This window comes from Telmatherina bonti, assembly GCF_933228915.1.
Source record: "Telmatherina bonti genome assembly, chromosome: 22".
NCBI classification, from domain to species: Eukaryota; Metazoa; Chordata; class Actinopteri; order Atheriniformes; family Telmatherinidae; genus Telmatherina; species Telmatherina bonti.
The window spans coordinates 21,175,536-21,191,173 of record NC_136631.1 but is presented as its reverse complement, the minus strand read 5'-3'; the positions used below and the strand labels follow the sequence as shown (position 1 = coordinate 21,191,173).

Below are 15,638 nucleotides of genomic sequence, written 5' to 3'. Positions count from 1 at the left end.
CTTTGAGCTAGTCTATTGTCTGTTCCACATCGGTCTTTTTATACCCAAACTGCATCCATGCGACAGAAATTTCCTCTGTTTTAGGAACAGGCTCATCAGTTTTGGTTGGCAAGTCCTCTTTTGTTGAATTACCCTGTTCTGAAACGCGTCTGCTACCATCTTCTGCCATGTTTGTTTTTGTATTGCAGCTTGCATGCCATAAAGTATTCATCTTGACGTAAAGTACTGCAGTAAAGCACCTTATCGTGGCGTAAACGATAGCGCATCATATGAAACGTAGAAATTTTCCATCGTCCAAACAATATATTTCGTCATAGTGCCCATCCCTACCCACATTGATTTTCTAACCAATCATACAGCTTATAATATCTTTATTATTAAAAATAAATTTTGAGCAAACCCTAATTACATTCTCAATTATGTTCCTCTCTCTGTCTCTCTGCCTCAAGCAGAGAAAGGGAATTGCTCTAAATTAGCAAAAACTAATGATACTAAGTAGACATGGCAGGTGATGCCTGATGGTCTGTTCGGTGGCAGAATGAACGAGGAGCAGAACGACAGCTGATAAAATATGCAAATGTGAATCAGTGAGAAAGAAGTTTTTTTTTGTCACTTCAGTTATAAGAACGATAAGTGAAACTGTGAGGATTGGCGCGCTCTTATATTTACCTGACCCTGCTTTTCTCATTTGCAAACTCATGGTGATGAAGATTGTTTTCTACTTTGTTCATTTGACTTAATGTGAGTAACCCCAACACAAATTTCTAAGAACATTACTTAAACCTAATGCGTGAAGCCTTTTTACAAGTTCTGATGCACGTGAGTGATTTGCTGTAAGAGGCAGCAAATCCACTGATCTCCATCAGAGACTAACTTCCACTGATTCTGCAAAGCATGCTGCTGATTAACTGGCCAGACCAATAAATCAGTTAGCCCATACTCATTTAGTGTGGCAATAAAACAAAGCAGTGGGGCAATCAGGTTAGCTGGAAACAGCCAAGTTAAAATGATCATTGGAACCTGATGTTCTGAACTTTTGATTAGCTGTAGTATTTAGTATGAATCCCTCTGCTTTATTTTACTTCATAATGCTTCAAATCTCTTGTTGTGTTGATATCAGTAAATGACAAAACAGATTTTTTAAAAATCTGCTCAACTTGACTCAGATGCCCCTGAAAAGCATGATACATCTATCCATCTTTTCTCTTTACTCCCTCCTCCATCCATTCATAGTTGCTGTTGGCCAGGTTGTCATGGTTACTGTGCCTTCGGCGTCGCTAAGCCCTAATTGTAACTTGTACTGCCCAGAGGAAAGAGTTTTATTACAAAGCATAGGCATACATGATGAGACGCTCACATACAGAGGATAGGAGTAAATCCTTACGGGTCAACTCGCGGGGATTTTCATTCATGTATCTGTCTGGATTAAAATGCATGCACACACAGAAATGCTCTTTCTCTCTGTCACACAGGCAATACACAAGGAAGCTTTGATAGAAAATCAGCCTCATTAATCATCTAGTGGTTGTGTGTGAGCACACTGTATTATAGATAAGTCTTTATACACTGAAAGGTCTCAGATTTTTAGAGACACAAGCTACCCTGCCAACCTTTAGAGACCATCATAATATATTACCCCCAGAAAAAAACAGAAAAATCCATAACAATGCAGCATGGATGATGTGAAGAAGAGGGTTTTGGCATCACATTGCATGCTGAAGTAGAGTGCGAAGTCACATAAGTGCTGTATTTGCAAAAATGGTAGCTGACAAATGTTACCTGGAAGCATCAGCTAAAAAAGGTTTTGTGTGTGCGTGGCCTTGCATTGTACCACCTCTTGGCTTACCAGGAGGAAGCTGGGAGGCGGAGAAAGAAAGCACAGTTGCCATAGCTTCGTGCTTCTTCCTCTCAAGGTTGATTAAGGAAAACGTTCCAACCAGCCTCTGTCTTGCTTTATAATTCTTATTAATATGGACGGTGCTTGTGTCAATTTTCTGTTTTTTCTCTTTTCTGTTTCTATTTGGATTTATTTTTTTTTTAAAAAAAGCATCTCATTTATTTATGAATTGGTCTTGAATCATGTTTGAGTTATTGTTTGTCTTTTGTTTCTCGTCTCTGTGTTCCTGTATCTCAACAGTTTAACCATTGCGCCCATGAGCATGTAACCTTTGGCTTTTGTTGCCATGGCGACACTGTCATTTGAAGCACAGGAAATGCAAATTTTTGCTTATAACTGTAAATTTGCTTCTCCAATTTTTTCAATTTAGTTAAACCACATCATCTATTGACCTCCAAGAAAAGACATTTGCTTCACTTTCACTGTTTAACTTTATTCTCAATGTTACAATAATTATCAACTTTTATGAACTTCATGATAGTTGTAGCAGTTTGACTCACAACAAACAATACTCTCACCAGAATAACAGACTTTAAAGAACTTCATTTATTTGATTCCCAGCTTTTGTCTTTTTGTATCTAAATATGCATTTCATTCAGTTTTTTCAACTCTGTACTTAAGTTTTAAGGCCTCATTCGCTCAAATGAGTTTGAAAAATGTAAAAGTTCTTTTTTTTGTAGCTTGTTCCAGTGTAAACAACACTGCAGTGAATCCTTTCAGACTTGTTCAGACTCACTGAGATTTTTCAAGTGTTTCAGTAGTGTCTGCATATCCTGGATTTTAAGTAGAACTGCAATGCATCACTATTTCACCCTTTGTTAGCTATAGAGTAGGGAGGTACTTATGACCTGTTCTTGGACTTAATGTTTCCATACAATCCATAAACATTCTCTCTCTCGTTAGTCATCATAGCTTTGAAAGTTGGAGGAAATTAGGGTTGTGTTTCTTATATAAATCCTTTGGTTATTTACATTTGGTTCATCAATATCTTTACAAAAATGCAACTTAAATTACAAAAGAAACCGCAATGAACTTGATATATAGAGATACATTAAATAAGCACCTCACTGAAATGATTCCAGAGCAACTTTTAGAGCCACTTGAATGAAGTGAACACTGTCATATTTTACTGTTTTATACAATTTGTTACTAACTTTTCTTAAGTTTAATAGAACAATTTGTTTATGCTAAGGGGCGTTACTTCCAACATTAGACTGCCTGCATCATCACTAAGCATCCAAAAGCATTTCCATCAAAGATTTAGTTGTAAATCTGACTATGATAAGACAAATGAAACAGAAGACCCAATTACCCTATATAGTTGGGGATTTGTCAGATTCACACATTCACTGAAATTAATAATATTGTAATATTATTATTAAAATGATAAAATAAAATAAAAAATATAATATTTAATTCAGATTTATTGTTTTGTCTTTCTCAGATATAAAAGGACAAATTCACTTGGTTGTACATTTCATGTTCATAATGAATGAAAATGACTTGATTCTTAATACTCAGTGAAGTTGCAGTGATTGTCCTGCCGGTGATTAGAATCAGTCTGTTTTCCAGCATTTTGATTGTGATCATGCTGCGATATATATCCCATTCCATCATATTTACACACACAGGTCTCGGTGTCTTTTATCAAGCATGCCACATTATTAACATTGCAACATCACACTCAACAACATGCATGATGTCATAAAGTTGTTCCTTGTAAGCAGCAAAGGTACAATGTTTACAACTTTTAATACATTTTGATTTATTTCTGCATCTGAAAACACAGAAAGCCTTTGACACACGACATGCACTCAGGTTGCACAAAGATATTTACAGAAAGTGAAATGTCAATGACGATACCTTTTTCCTAGTTCTTGGAAAGTGGATTATGAGCAAACACCTCGTTTTCATCTAAATGAGTTGTCCTCTGAACTGGTCAAATGACAAAGCTCCCTTTGTACCCAGAGACTGTCTATAAAAGCTGGACTAAATGAGATCCCTTTATTCTTATTTTCTGTATGTTTGCTGTTGGAAACAGCAATAAAGTTTCTTGTTGAATTGTGAACAACACGAAGGTGTTTCCATTTCGTTTTCATACATTTAGTTTTTGTTTCGTTCTGTTTTCACATCCATTTTTTATTGTTTTCCTGTTGCCTTGTTTTTTAAGATGCTTTTTGAGTATCCCTCAAATATTTGTGTGGTTTATTGTTGCACACGTGTGTGTGTGTGTGTGTGTGTGCGTGTGTGCGTGTGTGCGTGTGTGCGTGTGTGCGTGCGTGCGTGCGTGCGTGCGTGCGTGCGTGCGTGCGTGCGTGCGTGTAGTAATGTTTTTTGTCCACTTTTTCGTCATGTAAAGTTCCTCATTTGGAATCACAAATGATCTTGCTCTTGTCTCAGTGGTTGGAGGAGGTAAATAAAGTTCAGCACATCAGGACAATCATAAAATAACATTTTCCTTGATTTAAACATACATGTCTCTCATCTTTCCTCACAGTGGATATTATTCTCTAACTTGTTAAGATTTTGTCCCTATCATACACATTTGGTGGTGGTCGGGTACAAAAGTGATCCAGCTTTGTAGTTTTACTTTTTTAGAAGTGACAGTTGTTAGATGTTGGGCAAACCGTAACATCCAGCAAAGTTGAGAAAAGCTTACATCTACTAACCCAAAGCATGGCATATTTTAATAAGTCAGCCATGTTCTGCTTTTCCAGGCACGCCGATAGTAGTTTCGCCCTTATTTCTCTCCAAGCTAGGAAGATTGCAGCTGGAGAGAAACGCTTCCCTCGTTGAGAGAGGAAGCAAGCAAAGGCTTAATATTAATAGCAAAGGCTATTACAAAGATCCTTCTCATGACGCTTTCCAAAACTTTTCAACTCTACTTTGACTCACTCTTTTAATATACAGAACAGACAGCAGAAAGGAATTCATCAAGCTGTTAAATGTAGTAAAACTTTCAGATTAATGACAAAGTTTTTGATGGAAAATTCCAATGCATCCTCTTCAATATCTTGAATTTTATCACTTTTCACAAGAAATTGCTTGACTGGGTATCATCTCTGGTCTGATGTGAATATTGCTGCTATGAGAAGGATCAGCAGGCTTTTCAATGGTTATGCCATGACCAACATCTTGCCTTCTTTTTGTCACAAGTACAACCTATAACGTTGGCCAATTCCAAAAGGCTCTCTTGTTTGGCAGAGGTTTCATTTGTGTTATCAGTAGCGTCTTGGAGAGGAGTGTGTTCTGCCAAAGCAGCAGCTTCTTCATGTCCACTGAATCATGCCCTCTGCATATTTTTAAAATTTATTTTAAATAGATTTAGTTTGAGATACATGCTCATATGTAGATATTCTGCAGAGTTAGCATAGCAGGTCATTTTCCTCTGTTGTGCGTGGCAGGTTACAGAACAATGTAAATCACTAATTCATAAGTAGCCATAAGGTACAGACATAAAAAGTGAAGTGCCAACCACTTGGTATTGTATAAAACAAATGATTTAACTTGAAGCGCTTTATTTTGAGATGTGTTGAGTCAGAGTTGGAGGAGGTCCTGTAACCTGCTGGAGTTATGGAGAGTTCTTTCATATTAAATGTTTAGTTCAACAGACAGTAAAAAAAAAAAAAAAATCACAAAACAGGATGTTTTTATTTTGTTTGCCTTTTGTTTTAATTTTTTGTTAAATTGGAGATTGTGGGATGCCCCAGTCTGTAGTCAGTGTCTTTCTTGCATATGTTATGTTGATTTAAAAGGCCAGGCAGGATATCTGATGCTATAAACTACTCAACATGGAACTATAATGAAGCGGTATTTCCTTTTTTTACAATTTAAAACAATCAAAACCTTTAAAAACTATTGCTGTAGTTCAAATATAAAGTATTGTGATTTTTTTTTTTATCTGTTATTAACTTGGTCAGTATTTTTAGTCTGTTGTCATATATGTTCAGCAGCTGCTATATGTGCAAAAACATACCTCTGAACTCTGGTGACCTCCTTGTGTATGTTATGAGCATCCATTTTTTTTCCATGCTAGGAAGAGACTTGTTGCTACAACATTTGTTCCAGTAATGGATTATGGGGATATTTTATGTACACATGCCCCACTTCATGCGTTGAAGATGTTGGACTCAGTGTTTCATGCCTCCCTGTGCTTCAAAACAAACCGTGGTTCACACACTCATCACTGTAACCTGTACTTCCAAGGTGTTTGCCTGTTTTGGTGGCTCATTGGCTCATTCACTGGTATAAATTTATATACAAAGGACTTATGAGACTACTCCCGGTGTACTTGAGTGTTTATCTTCAGAGGAAGTGGAATGTACCTCGTGCTCTCCATTCCCATGACGTTTACTTGCTGTCTGTCCCTAATGTTCAGATAGAGAAAGGAAAGATGGCTTTTCAGTATCAGGCACCTACAGACTGGAACTCTCTGCAAAAGACAATTGAACTTCAACATCTTGCTTTTCTGAAGGACCTGGAGATTAAGTCTATAACCTGTTGTTGTTTTTAACCTTTTATTCTGCATTTTACTGTTTTTATTGTCTTAGGTGTGTTGTGATTTTGTCTCTTGGCCAGGACTCCCTTGGAAAAGAGATCTTCAGATCTTAATGGGACTTGCCTGGTTAAAGAATGGTTTTAAAAAAAAAAAAAAAAAAAAAAAAAAAAAAAAAAAAAAGACTGTTAGGAGTGTAGTTTAGTTAAGAAAATGGCAAAGAAGTGTTAAAATTTCCATTGCTTTATTCACGTGTACTTTTTTCCACTTGCTAGACACTTGTCAGTCACAACATTCAGCTCTGTCTGAAACTCCTCAGTCCTAAACTCCTTGGTCCAGTTTGCTCTAAATTAGACAAAGCATGCTATTAAAAAAATATCATATCATATATTGAAGAAAACTTAAAATGTTGATTTATCATTGTGACTTCATGAGGGAAAACTGGTCTGCAGTCGATCTTTTGCATGTAATCAGCTGCTGTTCTCTGCTTTTTACTGAAAAAAAATAAATAAATAAATAAAAATCGAAAGACACTTCAAAATTGGCTTCAATTTTTGGGCCCGGAGGTAGTCTCCATCTTTTAACCAGATTTGTTCAATGTGGTTGTAGAAGCAGGCAGTGAAATTTTAAATCAGCCAAGTAAAACCGAAAATTGTGCACTTTACATTTTAATTCAACAAAATCCATTTGGAGATCAGATGCTAACTTGTTATGTACTTTTTAAATAAGTAAGGGGCCAAGAGGAGAAGTCTAAGTAAACTGCATATGTGTTTTTGAAGAGTTCAAACAGCACAAGTGAAAATGGTTGGTTAAGTGATGTGATAAGCCACTAGATGAAAGTAACTAAAAGCTTGAAGCTTTTTTAATTTCTAGTAGTTGGATTCCCATCTAAAATACAGGTGTTTCACTTCATTTCCTTGGATCTTGCTGTAACAAGCTGCAGAGTGCTCCACCTTCCACTGCAGTCAGCCAGCTTTGCTTTAACTCTGGTCATTGTGTATATTATGAGCATCCATTCTTTAATTTTTCCATCTGTTTTATCTGTCTCTCCCATTATACCCTGTTTTTTGTCCTCCCTTATCCCTCCCTGCTATTTTTGTTCTTTTTTAAAAAATTATTATTATTTATTTATTTTCCACAGCTGCCACTGTGGATGTTACACAAGGCCATTAGGCTTCATGTCAGCTGGCCCAGCGCTGAACTGCCTATCATCTTACTGCCATCCTTGCTGCTGCTATTAATATTACAGATGCCAACACAGGATTTCCTGTAGCTTCAGAACTAATCCTGTGCTACCTCTGGGACACTTCCTCTTGCATCCACCTCCTTGTTTCAGTGATTAGTTGCATCTGCATGGGTCAAGACACTACAACTTTGCTGTTAGTGTGTTGCTGTCAGTCAGTATTGATATTTTTGTTCAGTCTGTTCAATTATTTTCTCTATTAATCTTTTTTTTTTCTAAAAAGGACACATGTGTTTTGCTGTGTGAGCTGATTGGACAGATGGCACAGCCTGCTATAGAATAGATGTAAACGCAAGAGATGCCCTCCATCAGGGCAGTTCATGTTGCTGGTTGCAAATCATCTTGATTTTGCCCTTTATAGAAAGAAATAATCACAATAAGCAGCTGGGGGTTTAAGACTAAGTATTTACTAGGCTGCTATATTTCTGTGCTCTGTGAGACATTGGACATGTCTACCATCTTGAACCTGAACTTCTTGTTTTTTAAACCCTTTGTATTGTTTTGTTAGTTTTTTTTTCTTAAGTCTTTTTGCTTACACCTTGCCCTCAGCTCAGCTGAAGGATTTCATCAGGCTGAGGTTAAGGTCCATCTGCAATATTTCCGCTGCCAACTTCCCCTCCTCTCCTTCCAAATATTCTATTTTTTCTTACTCTTTTATCCATGGCTGTAACAGCAGGTGTTGCTAAAGGGCAATAGGAAAAGCAAAGAGACGAATGGGTCAGATAGAGGACAGATGGAGGAGTTTGTGCAAAGTCAAAAGAAGTTTTGCAGAACCAGCCTGTTAACCAAATAAAAGGATATAACTGAAAGAGAAAGAATATAATCAAATAATAAAGTCTACTTTATCCTTTAGAAAATAATGCTGGTCTTTTGCCCCTCATATCAGACAGCAGTGGAGAGAAAATTGTTCATCCGGTTTCAGTTGAGGGAGGCATCCCTGTCTGTAGGCTTGTCTGGACTCTAATGTATAGACAAAAACTGACACAAACCTTTTTGGGAGTTTTAAAATTCCTACATATATACACAAATGTAATCATACAATGTCGTAGATATACAACCTTAATGAAAGCCTGTTAATAAAATTCATCATTCAATATAAAATGATAGAACACTTAATTATGTACAACATAAGTGCTCTGATAATAACTAAAGCTTTTGTTTAACAAGGTTGTAGGTTTACAGTAAAAGTTCACAGATAAATAAAAGAGGCTAATGCCGTTTGTTTCAAATTGTTAAGGTCATTATAACTGAATATATACTACTATACAAAGCAAGTGGTAGTTTTACAGCTCTTCTGGACTGTAACGGTTTGGACAGAATAACTGAGAAACTACAGGTCCCAAATGAAATGTTCCAGACTGGAGCATATGTTCATTGTGATCCATTTTTTGGGGGTCAATAAACATTAATACGACTTCTTTTAAAACTTGTTTTAAATTAAATTTTAAAGAACTAAGACATGATAAACTTGAAGTATGAGCAAAACAAATGCAATCAAATTTTTAAAGCATCAAGAGAGCAATTCGAAGGCAATGTGGGTAGTTTAGAATTCTCAAACATCCAACCAACATTGACGCATACAGACCAGAGATGATGTGCAGAATCTGATTAGTGGTTAACAAGAGCAGAACCCCCAAAACGGGCTCCTCCCCCACCTCTTGTTCTGCTGCAGCAGCGCATCTGATGTAAACAGGAAAGAGCAGCTTTATTAATAATAAGGGAAGTTTTTCGTCTGTCACAGACAAACGAAATATAGAAAAGGACAGAAAAAGAAGAGCAAGCATTGGTAAGTAGTGCAGAAATTACAGAAGCTGATTTTGCTCAGAGCACCTCAGTCTTCCCTCCTGTTGAGTTCCTGGGTGTCGCCAGGCCAAAAATAAAAATAGGCAACTTTGACAATACTCTTTAGTTATAAAATCAAAGCTGTCAAGTTAAGTCAAATAGTCAAACTAAGATAAAGTGCCACTAAATGTGCTTGGACTATGGGAAGATTTTTGTCACCTCACCATCAAGAAGTGCTGAGATTCAAATCTTCTGTCCACCTGAGTACTGATAATGTATCAGACATTCTTCCCTCTGCGTTTAGGAGGAAGACAGCTTCACACAGCTTTAAATGAATCTGGACTCACTGCCTTTTTAACGAATTCATCCAAAAATGTTAACAATTTTATATAAGTGTTGGATTTTATTACGGTGATATCTAAGATAAAATTTACAAATAGAATTTTAACCTTTATTTTGTGAAGAGAAAACTGCTGAAAAGCTTTTTATATTTAATGTTTATTTACCAAAAGTTAATGCATTTCCTTCATACAGCAGTCATTTCAAAGAAAAATGATATCTTGAACGTAACAGTGCAGTTAATCGCAAAATTTCATGCAATTAATGACAAGATTATAATGGCTGCCCAGCAGTCATACCTGAGAATATGTATATTTACATATATGTACAATCTATTGTATTTCCACTCTTTTCAGATCTGCCTCATTGTCTGTTTTACTCTAGTGCGTATGTAAATGTGTGTGTGTGCATGGGGGGGGGTTTCCTCACAGGGAAAGTCTGGTGTGGAGTATTTGTTTTTGCAGCAATAAGACTGAACTGTGGTTGGTTAGGTGAATGTTTAGACTCTTCTTGTTCAAACTCATCTTTCCCACCTCCTTATTCCCAGCAGTTCTCTCTGTTGGAGCAGTGCTGTCATGCTTTTGAAAACACACAGGAGCTCTTGCTTCATTTTCTATTAAGGAGGACAAGCCACAGCAAACGGCACAGGGACAAATTGTAAATATGTTTTTTTCAGACAGTTTGAAGGAACTTCTCTCAAGGTCACACACCTTTTCAGTGCCTGCTCTCTCCTCATGTGTGACCTTAAGTACATCCAGCTTTCTTTCTTGTTGGCTCTTTTCTCTAAACCTTAATCAAACAGGTACAGGGTTTGGTTTGGAGAAACTTAAACAAGTAAAGGCTGTTGCAAGGCTTAAACTTGCGTGACATTTTTCTACTTTGATGGGAAAACTGTTTGGCAGTCCATCCTGCATCACTACTCACATACTCTCTTTCTGTCACACTTTATATCTTCCCCTCTGCAGCTGATGTCAGAGCCAATGCCGGAATTTGGATGAGGCATTAGCTAGCAATGTGAGCATGCCCTTACTTGGCTAAGGCTTCTATCTTACAACACCCTGATTTGAGGCCTCTGTCATTTTACTGCCAGTAGACTTGCAGTGGCCCCTTGTGTTTACCAAAGAGCATTACACCATGTCAGCCTGTGGTACGTGATATTTCGGCTTCGGTGCCGCCTCCAAATGTTAAGGTGCAGGTGTTGATTCAAGTAAAAAAAAATATAGCCTCAGATGGAGTTTGATCATTTTGCATTGATTTCACTGCAGAAAAATATTTCTTCGGTAATCTTACAGTAGCTCACAGTTGGATGGAGTTTATGCACAGTGTCTCACTGAAGCAAACTACAAATCAGAAACACAGCTGTTTGCTCCAAATATTCACAGATTTGCGAGGAACACGAGGTCTTTTTCTTCCTCTTTATTGTCACCTCATATGCCAAGTCATTCTATTTTTTGTTTGTTTGAGCGACTACGTCCCTTTATCACCGTGTTTCCTTTTTCCTAAAGAATAAAATACTTCCCAAGGGTCACTTCCTGTTGCTTTGGAACCTCTTCCCACATCAGTGTCCAACAAATTAGTCTGCCGCTCTTAACCCCCTTTTCAGAACTTCACTTCTCATTTTGAAGTGTGTGTGTGTGTGAGCAGATCATATCTCTTGTGGTATTGCAGAAAGAAAGGATTAGCTAACTGTCATAGGACTGTAGTTGCAATACAGTTTTATGTCACTGAAACCCAGTGACAGCATCAGTGACATGGAAGTAGCTGGACTGAGACATGTGGAGGCACCTATTTCGCACTAAAACCCGCGCACCAGAGGCAAGTTGCCATTTTTTTTACATATGCTTGTTAATAACTCCCATTTGATGTGAAATGCGTGTGTATGTATGTGGGTGGTGCCAGGGTGATAGCGTTGCTGAGATCCAATACTTCCACGAAACCTCAGATAGCTGTGTATATGCTGAGATATTGTGGTTGGGGTGGAAAGGACATTCTATGAGAGAGTTGCCAACTTCTCAGCTGTGAAATTAAAAGTTCTTCCACCTCCTTAATCATAAAAAAGCATCTAAGGGTTCTCTCTTTTTTTTCAGACTACAAATAATCAATTTACACAGCGTCAATAATTCCTGTCTATGCTTTATTTTCAACCAGTGAGTACGTCAAGGCAGTGAGAATAAAACCGATAAACAGCACCATCACCGATGTGCTGAGACCCTAAACCAAAATTATTTGAGCTTAATATCATCTACAGAGCATCTACTTACACATTTCTCTACAATATGAGAACAGCGAAGTGTGAAAAGTCTGAATATGTCAGCTGAAATTCTAAATCTCTGTTATCTCTGCTGCTATACGGAGAAACTCAGCCACCCCGGTGCTAGCATGCTGGAGTTATTGAACAGGAAGGAAGTGAGATCAGTTGACAAAAAAAATAAAATAAATAAAGAGGAAGTGAAAACTCGAAGGGAAGAGACGTTTCCTGTCACTAATGTGGCAATCTTCACCATTGTGCCCCCTTTTTATTTCTTCCTTCTGTGTGTATGTGTATTTGTGTAATAACACTTGTGCATTTGTGTCCAGTATGCCATTGAAAGTGGAGCAAAATCTTAGCTTTAATGTTGACTATAACTGCTCCGTATAATTACTTCCTATAGAGTGAGTCTCACATCACCTGGATAGAGAAGGAGTTTGCAAATATTAGAGACCAGGTAAGCTCTCAGTACTTCCAGATGCTTTACATCTGTCCGTTTGCAATATTCCTGCTGCTTTTGATCCACTTTACATTCAAACACACTTGTGTGTTTGCGCCCTCAAGAAATTTCCACCACCAATCACAAACATATTAAGCACCAGCTTATCAGAGCAAAGACTGCAATGCAGGTCTGCAGCAGCAGTGTTGTGCTGCTGTTTGGTCGAGAGAGAAGTTGACTCATGCACTGCATTTATTGGACATGGGTGTGTAATGGCTTTTCGTCATGGGTCAACAAGGTATTTATTGTATCAGAAACAATGAAGATTGTGATGTAGAACCAAAAAAGGGAGCCCTATTTGGCCTTGCAGGTTCGGTTTTTAAACGTAGGATGAGCAGGACTAATATGTGATGGATGGAAGGACGTTGCCTGGTCACAGAAAGTAAAGTCTGTCATGTAAGCCAGCAGGGAGTCGTCTGAATCTTCACAGGCATGTCAACACTCTGCCTTCACTCCCTGTTTTTCCTCTGGTAAATTATGAGTAAAGCAAAGTAGCAAAAAGTTGAGTTTTGGAAGTTAGATTACTAAGTACATAAAATTTTATTTAGCTTTACTTGAATTGCTTTTTGCAAATATACTTGTTTTTTTTAGATGTATTTATCCATCTCTTTCTTTGGTTTTTTTTTTATTTTGTATTTTTTTTATTTGTTTGAGCATTTGTTTTTTTCTTTTTCTGATGGGCCCTCTCTCTCTTCGTCACAGATGCGTTAGTGTGCTTCAAGCTGGGAGTGGGGTGCAGGACTGTGAGAATGAGAGCAGGCTCTTCCTTCCTGCTCACTTTAGTTCCAGTTCACTTCAGCTGTAGCAAGGCAGTGAGGGCACATAGGTCTAATCAGACCAGCACAGGCTGACAGAGAGGGAGAGAGAAGAGGGGGTGGGAGGAGAACGGGAGATATAATGGAAGAAAAAAAGAGGCATTGCTGAAACTTAAAGCAGGAGCCCCTGTCTGAAGGAAAGTAAAGCAAAATTTTCATATTTACCTGCCGTGTGCAGACCAAATGTAACATGAGTAGTCAAAGAGAGTCTAAACGTGTGTTTGTGGAGAGATGAGGCGAAGATGGAGATGATTTATGTGAGTTAGTGCTGTGTTTGCCAGGGTATGGCTGTAGGTAGGACAATAAAACGGTTTGGGAAATGCTGAGATGGAAAAGGACAAGAGAAAGTTCAACCTGAGCCGTATGCTGTCGCTCTACCTGTTCAAAAAGAGCAAATCTCTGGCCGGCAGCCCTGCTCACAGCAACAGCTACAGACCTACAGCAACATCAGACCACAGCTTTGACAGCGGCATTTCACCTGAACCAGGGAACAAGTGGATGGTAAAGTGATTCCTCTTCATGTTGACATCTTGATAAGCTCAAGCAGCTGGTCTCTGCAGAGCTTTTTGGGATGTTGTCGGTCTCATTTTAAATATTGACAAGCAAAGGTTGGGGATTTATTATGGCTGCAAAGGGCTGTGAAGGCTTTGTGTTTGCTGTCTCTGGTAACTTGTTAAAAACAAGGCAACTGAAAGCCTGTAAGTTCAACCAACTGTGGTTTCCTGTTGACAGATGCAGCCCCGGGGTTTAGCGGTTTGTGGCTGATTTGTTTAAGCATTTCTTGTTTTCTTTAGAAAAAGCTTCAATTAGACAGTGTTGAAAATTGATTATGAACTAAATGGTTATTCATATATTACTGATTCTTTTATTCAAAAGGTGAAAATTGAAGTACTTACCGGTTCCAACTCCTTAACTAGAAGTTTATATAAGATTGACATTTCTGCTGATAAACTGGGTGAGAATGGTTGTAGTTTACACTGCGTCTACTTTTTCAGCCCTGTTAGTCAACTTAGTCCCTGTACCTCTGAATTTCACTATCAGGAGTGTGTTTTTTTAAATCTAGATGAAGGAAAAGATTATATTGTTTCATCATAGGCCTGGTGCATGGAAGCCAGGTTAGCTGGAAAGGTCACACTCCACGAGAAGACATTTCAAGCTGCTGATGCTGTGATCATTTTCTGTTGAAGAGCTGTGGGTGAAGCTGAGTGTCAGCAGGTCAGCAGTGAGTGTTAATGTGTTTGAGGTGTCAGTGGTACTCCACCCGCAGAAGAACATGGGGGGTGGGGGGCAGACCTGAGTTGAAATGACTTGTGTTAAGAACATTAACCCTCATTGCTTTTTGTTTTTCTAAAGAGTGCGCTTGTGGTTCTTGTTACTGTTTTTGTATTTCCATTTAAAGTCGCATTAAACACGATTACCAGAAACGCACAACAGCACATTGACGAGAACCTATTGGGTGGAATCTCTCATACTCGCACGCATGTCTCTCTTTTCATTTTGCTTCCTCTTTCTGGGGAGTTTATTTTGATGTGGGGCTATTTGCAGTGTTTGAGAAAAGCCCTGTTTACACAACAGCTGGTCTGACTATTCTCGTTCATCACAGAACAGAAATTGTCATCATTGTTTAAACCCTCTGCATTGGGATCTCTCTCACACTTTTTTTCGTTTTGCTCTCTTTAGGAAGATGGGGAAATCAAGGAGATCAACATCACCCACGTGGTCAAAGAGGGTTCAGAAAAAGCCGACGCTTCTCAGTTTGAGCTGCTTAAGGTTTTGGGACAGGGATCCTTTGGAAAGGTAACACATAGACTGACTCTGCATATTTCTGTTTCTCTTCCTCCTTTGTTAAATTGTTCTTCAACCCCATTAGCTGCAGCTTTGTTCTTGATTTTGATTGGCTCTTTTGGTTTGTTCTGCTTTTTTTTTTTTTTGCAGGTGTTCCTTGTGCGGAAGGTGACCCCTCCCGATGCCAACCAGCTCTATGCCATGAAGGTCCTTAAGAAGGCCACTCTTAAAGGTACAGAAGCCTGCAATGTGCTTGCATAATGTTGCCATAGCAGTGCAGAAACAAAAGCTCTTGCTCTACAAATATTCCCCTTGTTCTCAGCTTTGCAAGTCTGTTTCATAAACCTGCAGCTGCTATTGGGGAGTAACACAGCATTGCAGTGAAGGAAGTAAATAAAATGACAGATGTTCCTTCCTGTTTGCAGGAATATCAATGCTTCCTGTGCAGTGCTGTAAGAACTGCTCAGTGAATCAGTCTGTTTTTTATACTTTCTGCTTTCTAATCATCAGATTTTGAGAACTGTTTAATTTTTCT

At 38.3% G+C, this 15,638-nt stretch overlaps 1 protein-coding gene across 1 annotated transcript in view; it reads left to right on the top strand.

Annotated features, from left to right (window-relative positions):
• The window catches only part of rps6ka1 (ribosomal protein S6 kinase a, polypeptide 1), a 53,470-nt gene that overhangs the window by 26,826 nt on the left and 11,006 nt on the right, over positions 1 to 15,638 (top strand). Inside the window, exons 3-4 of the mRNA XM_079262080.1 lie at positions 14,999 to 15,115; positions 15,254 to 15,335. Coding sequence (XP_079118206.1) covers positions 14,999 to 15,115; positions 15,254 to 15,335 — 199 coding nt within the window. The remainder of the gene's footprint in view (positions 1 to 14,998; positions 15,116 to 15,253; positions 15,336 to 15,638) is intronic.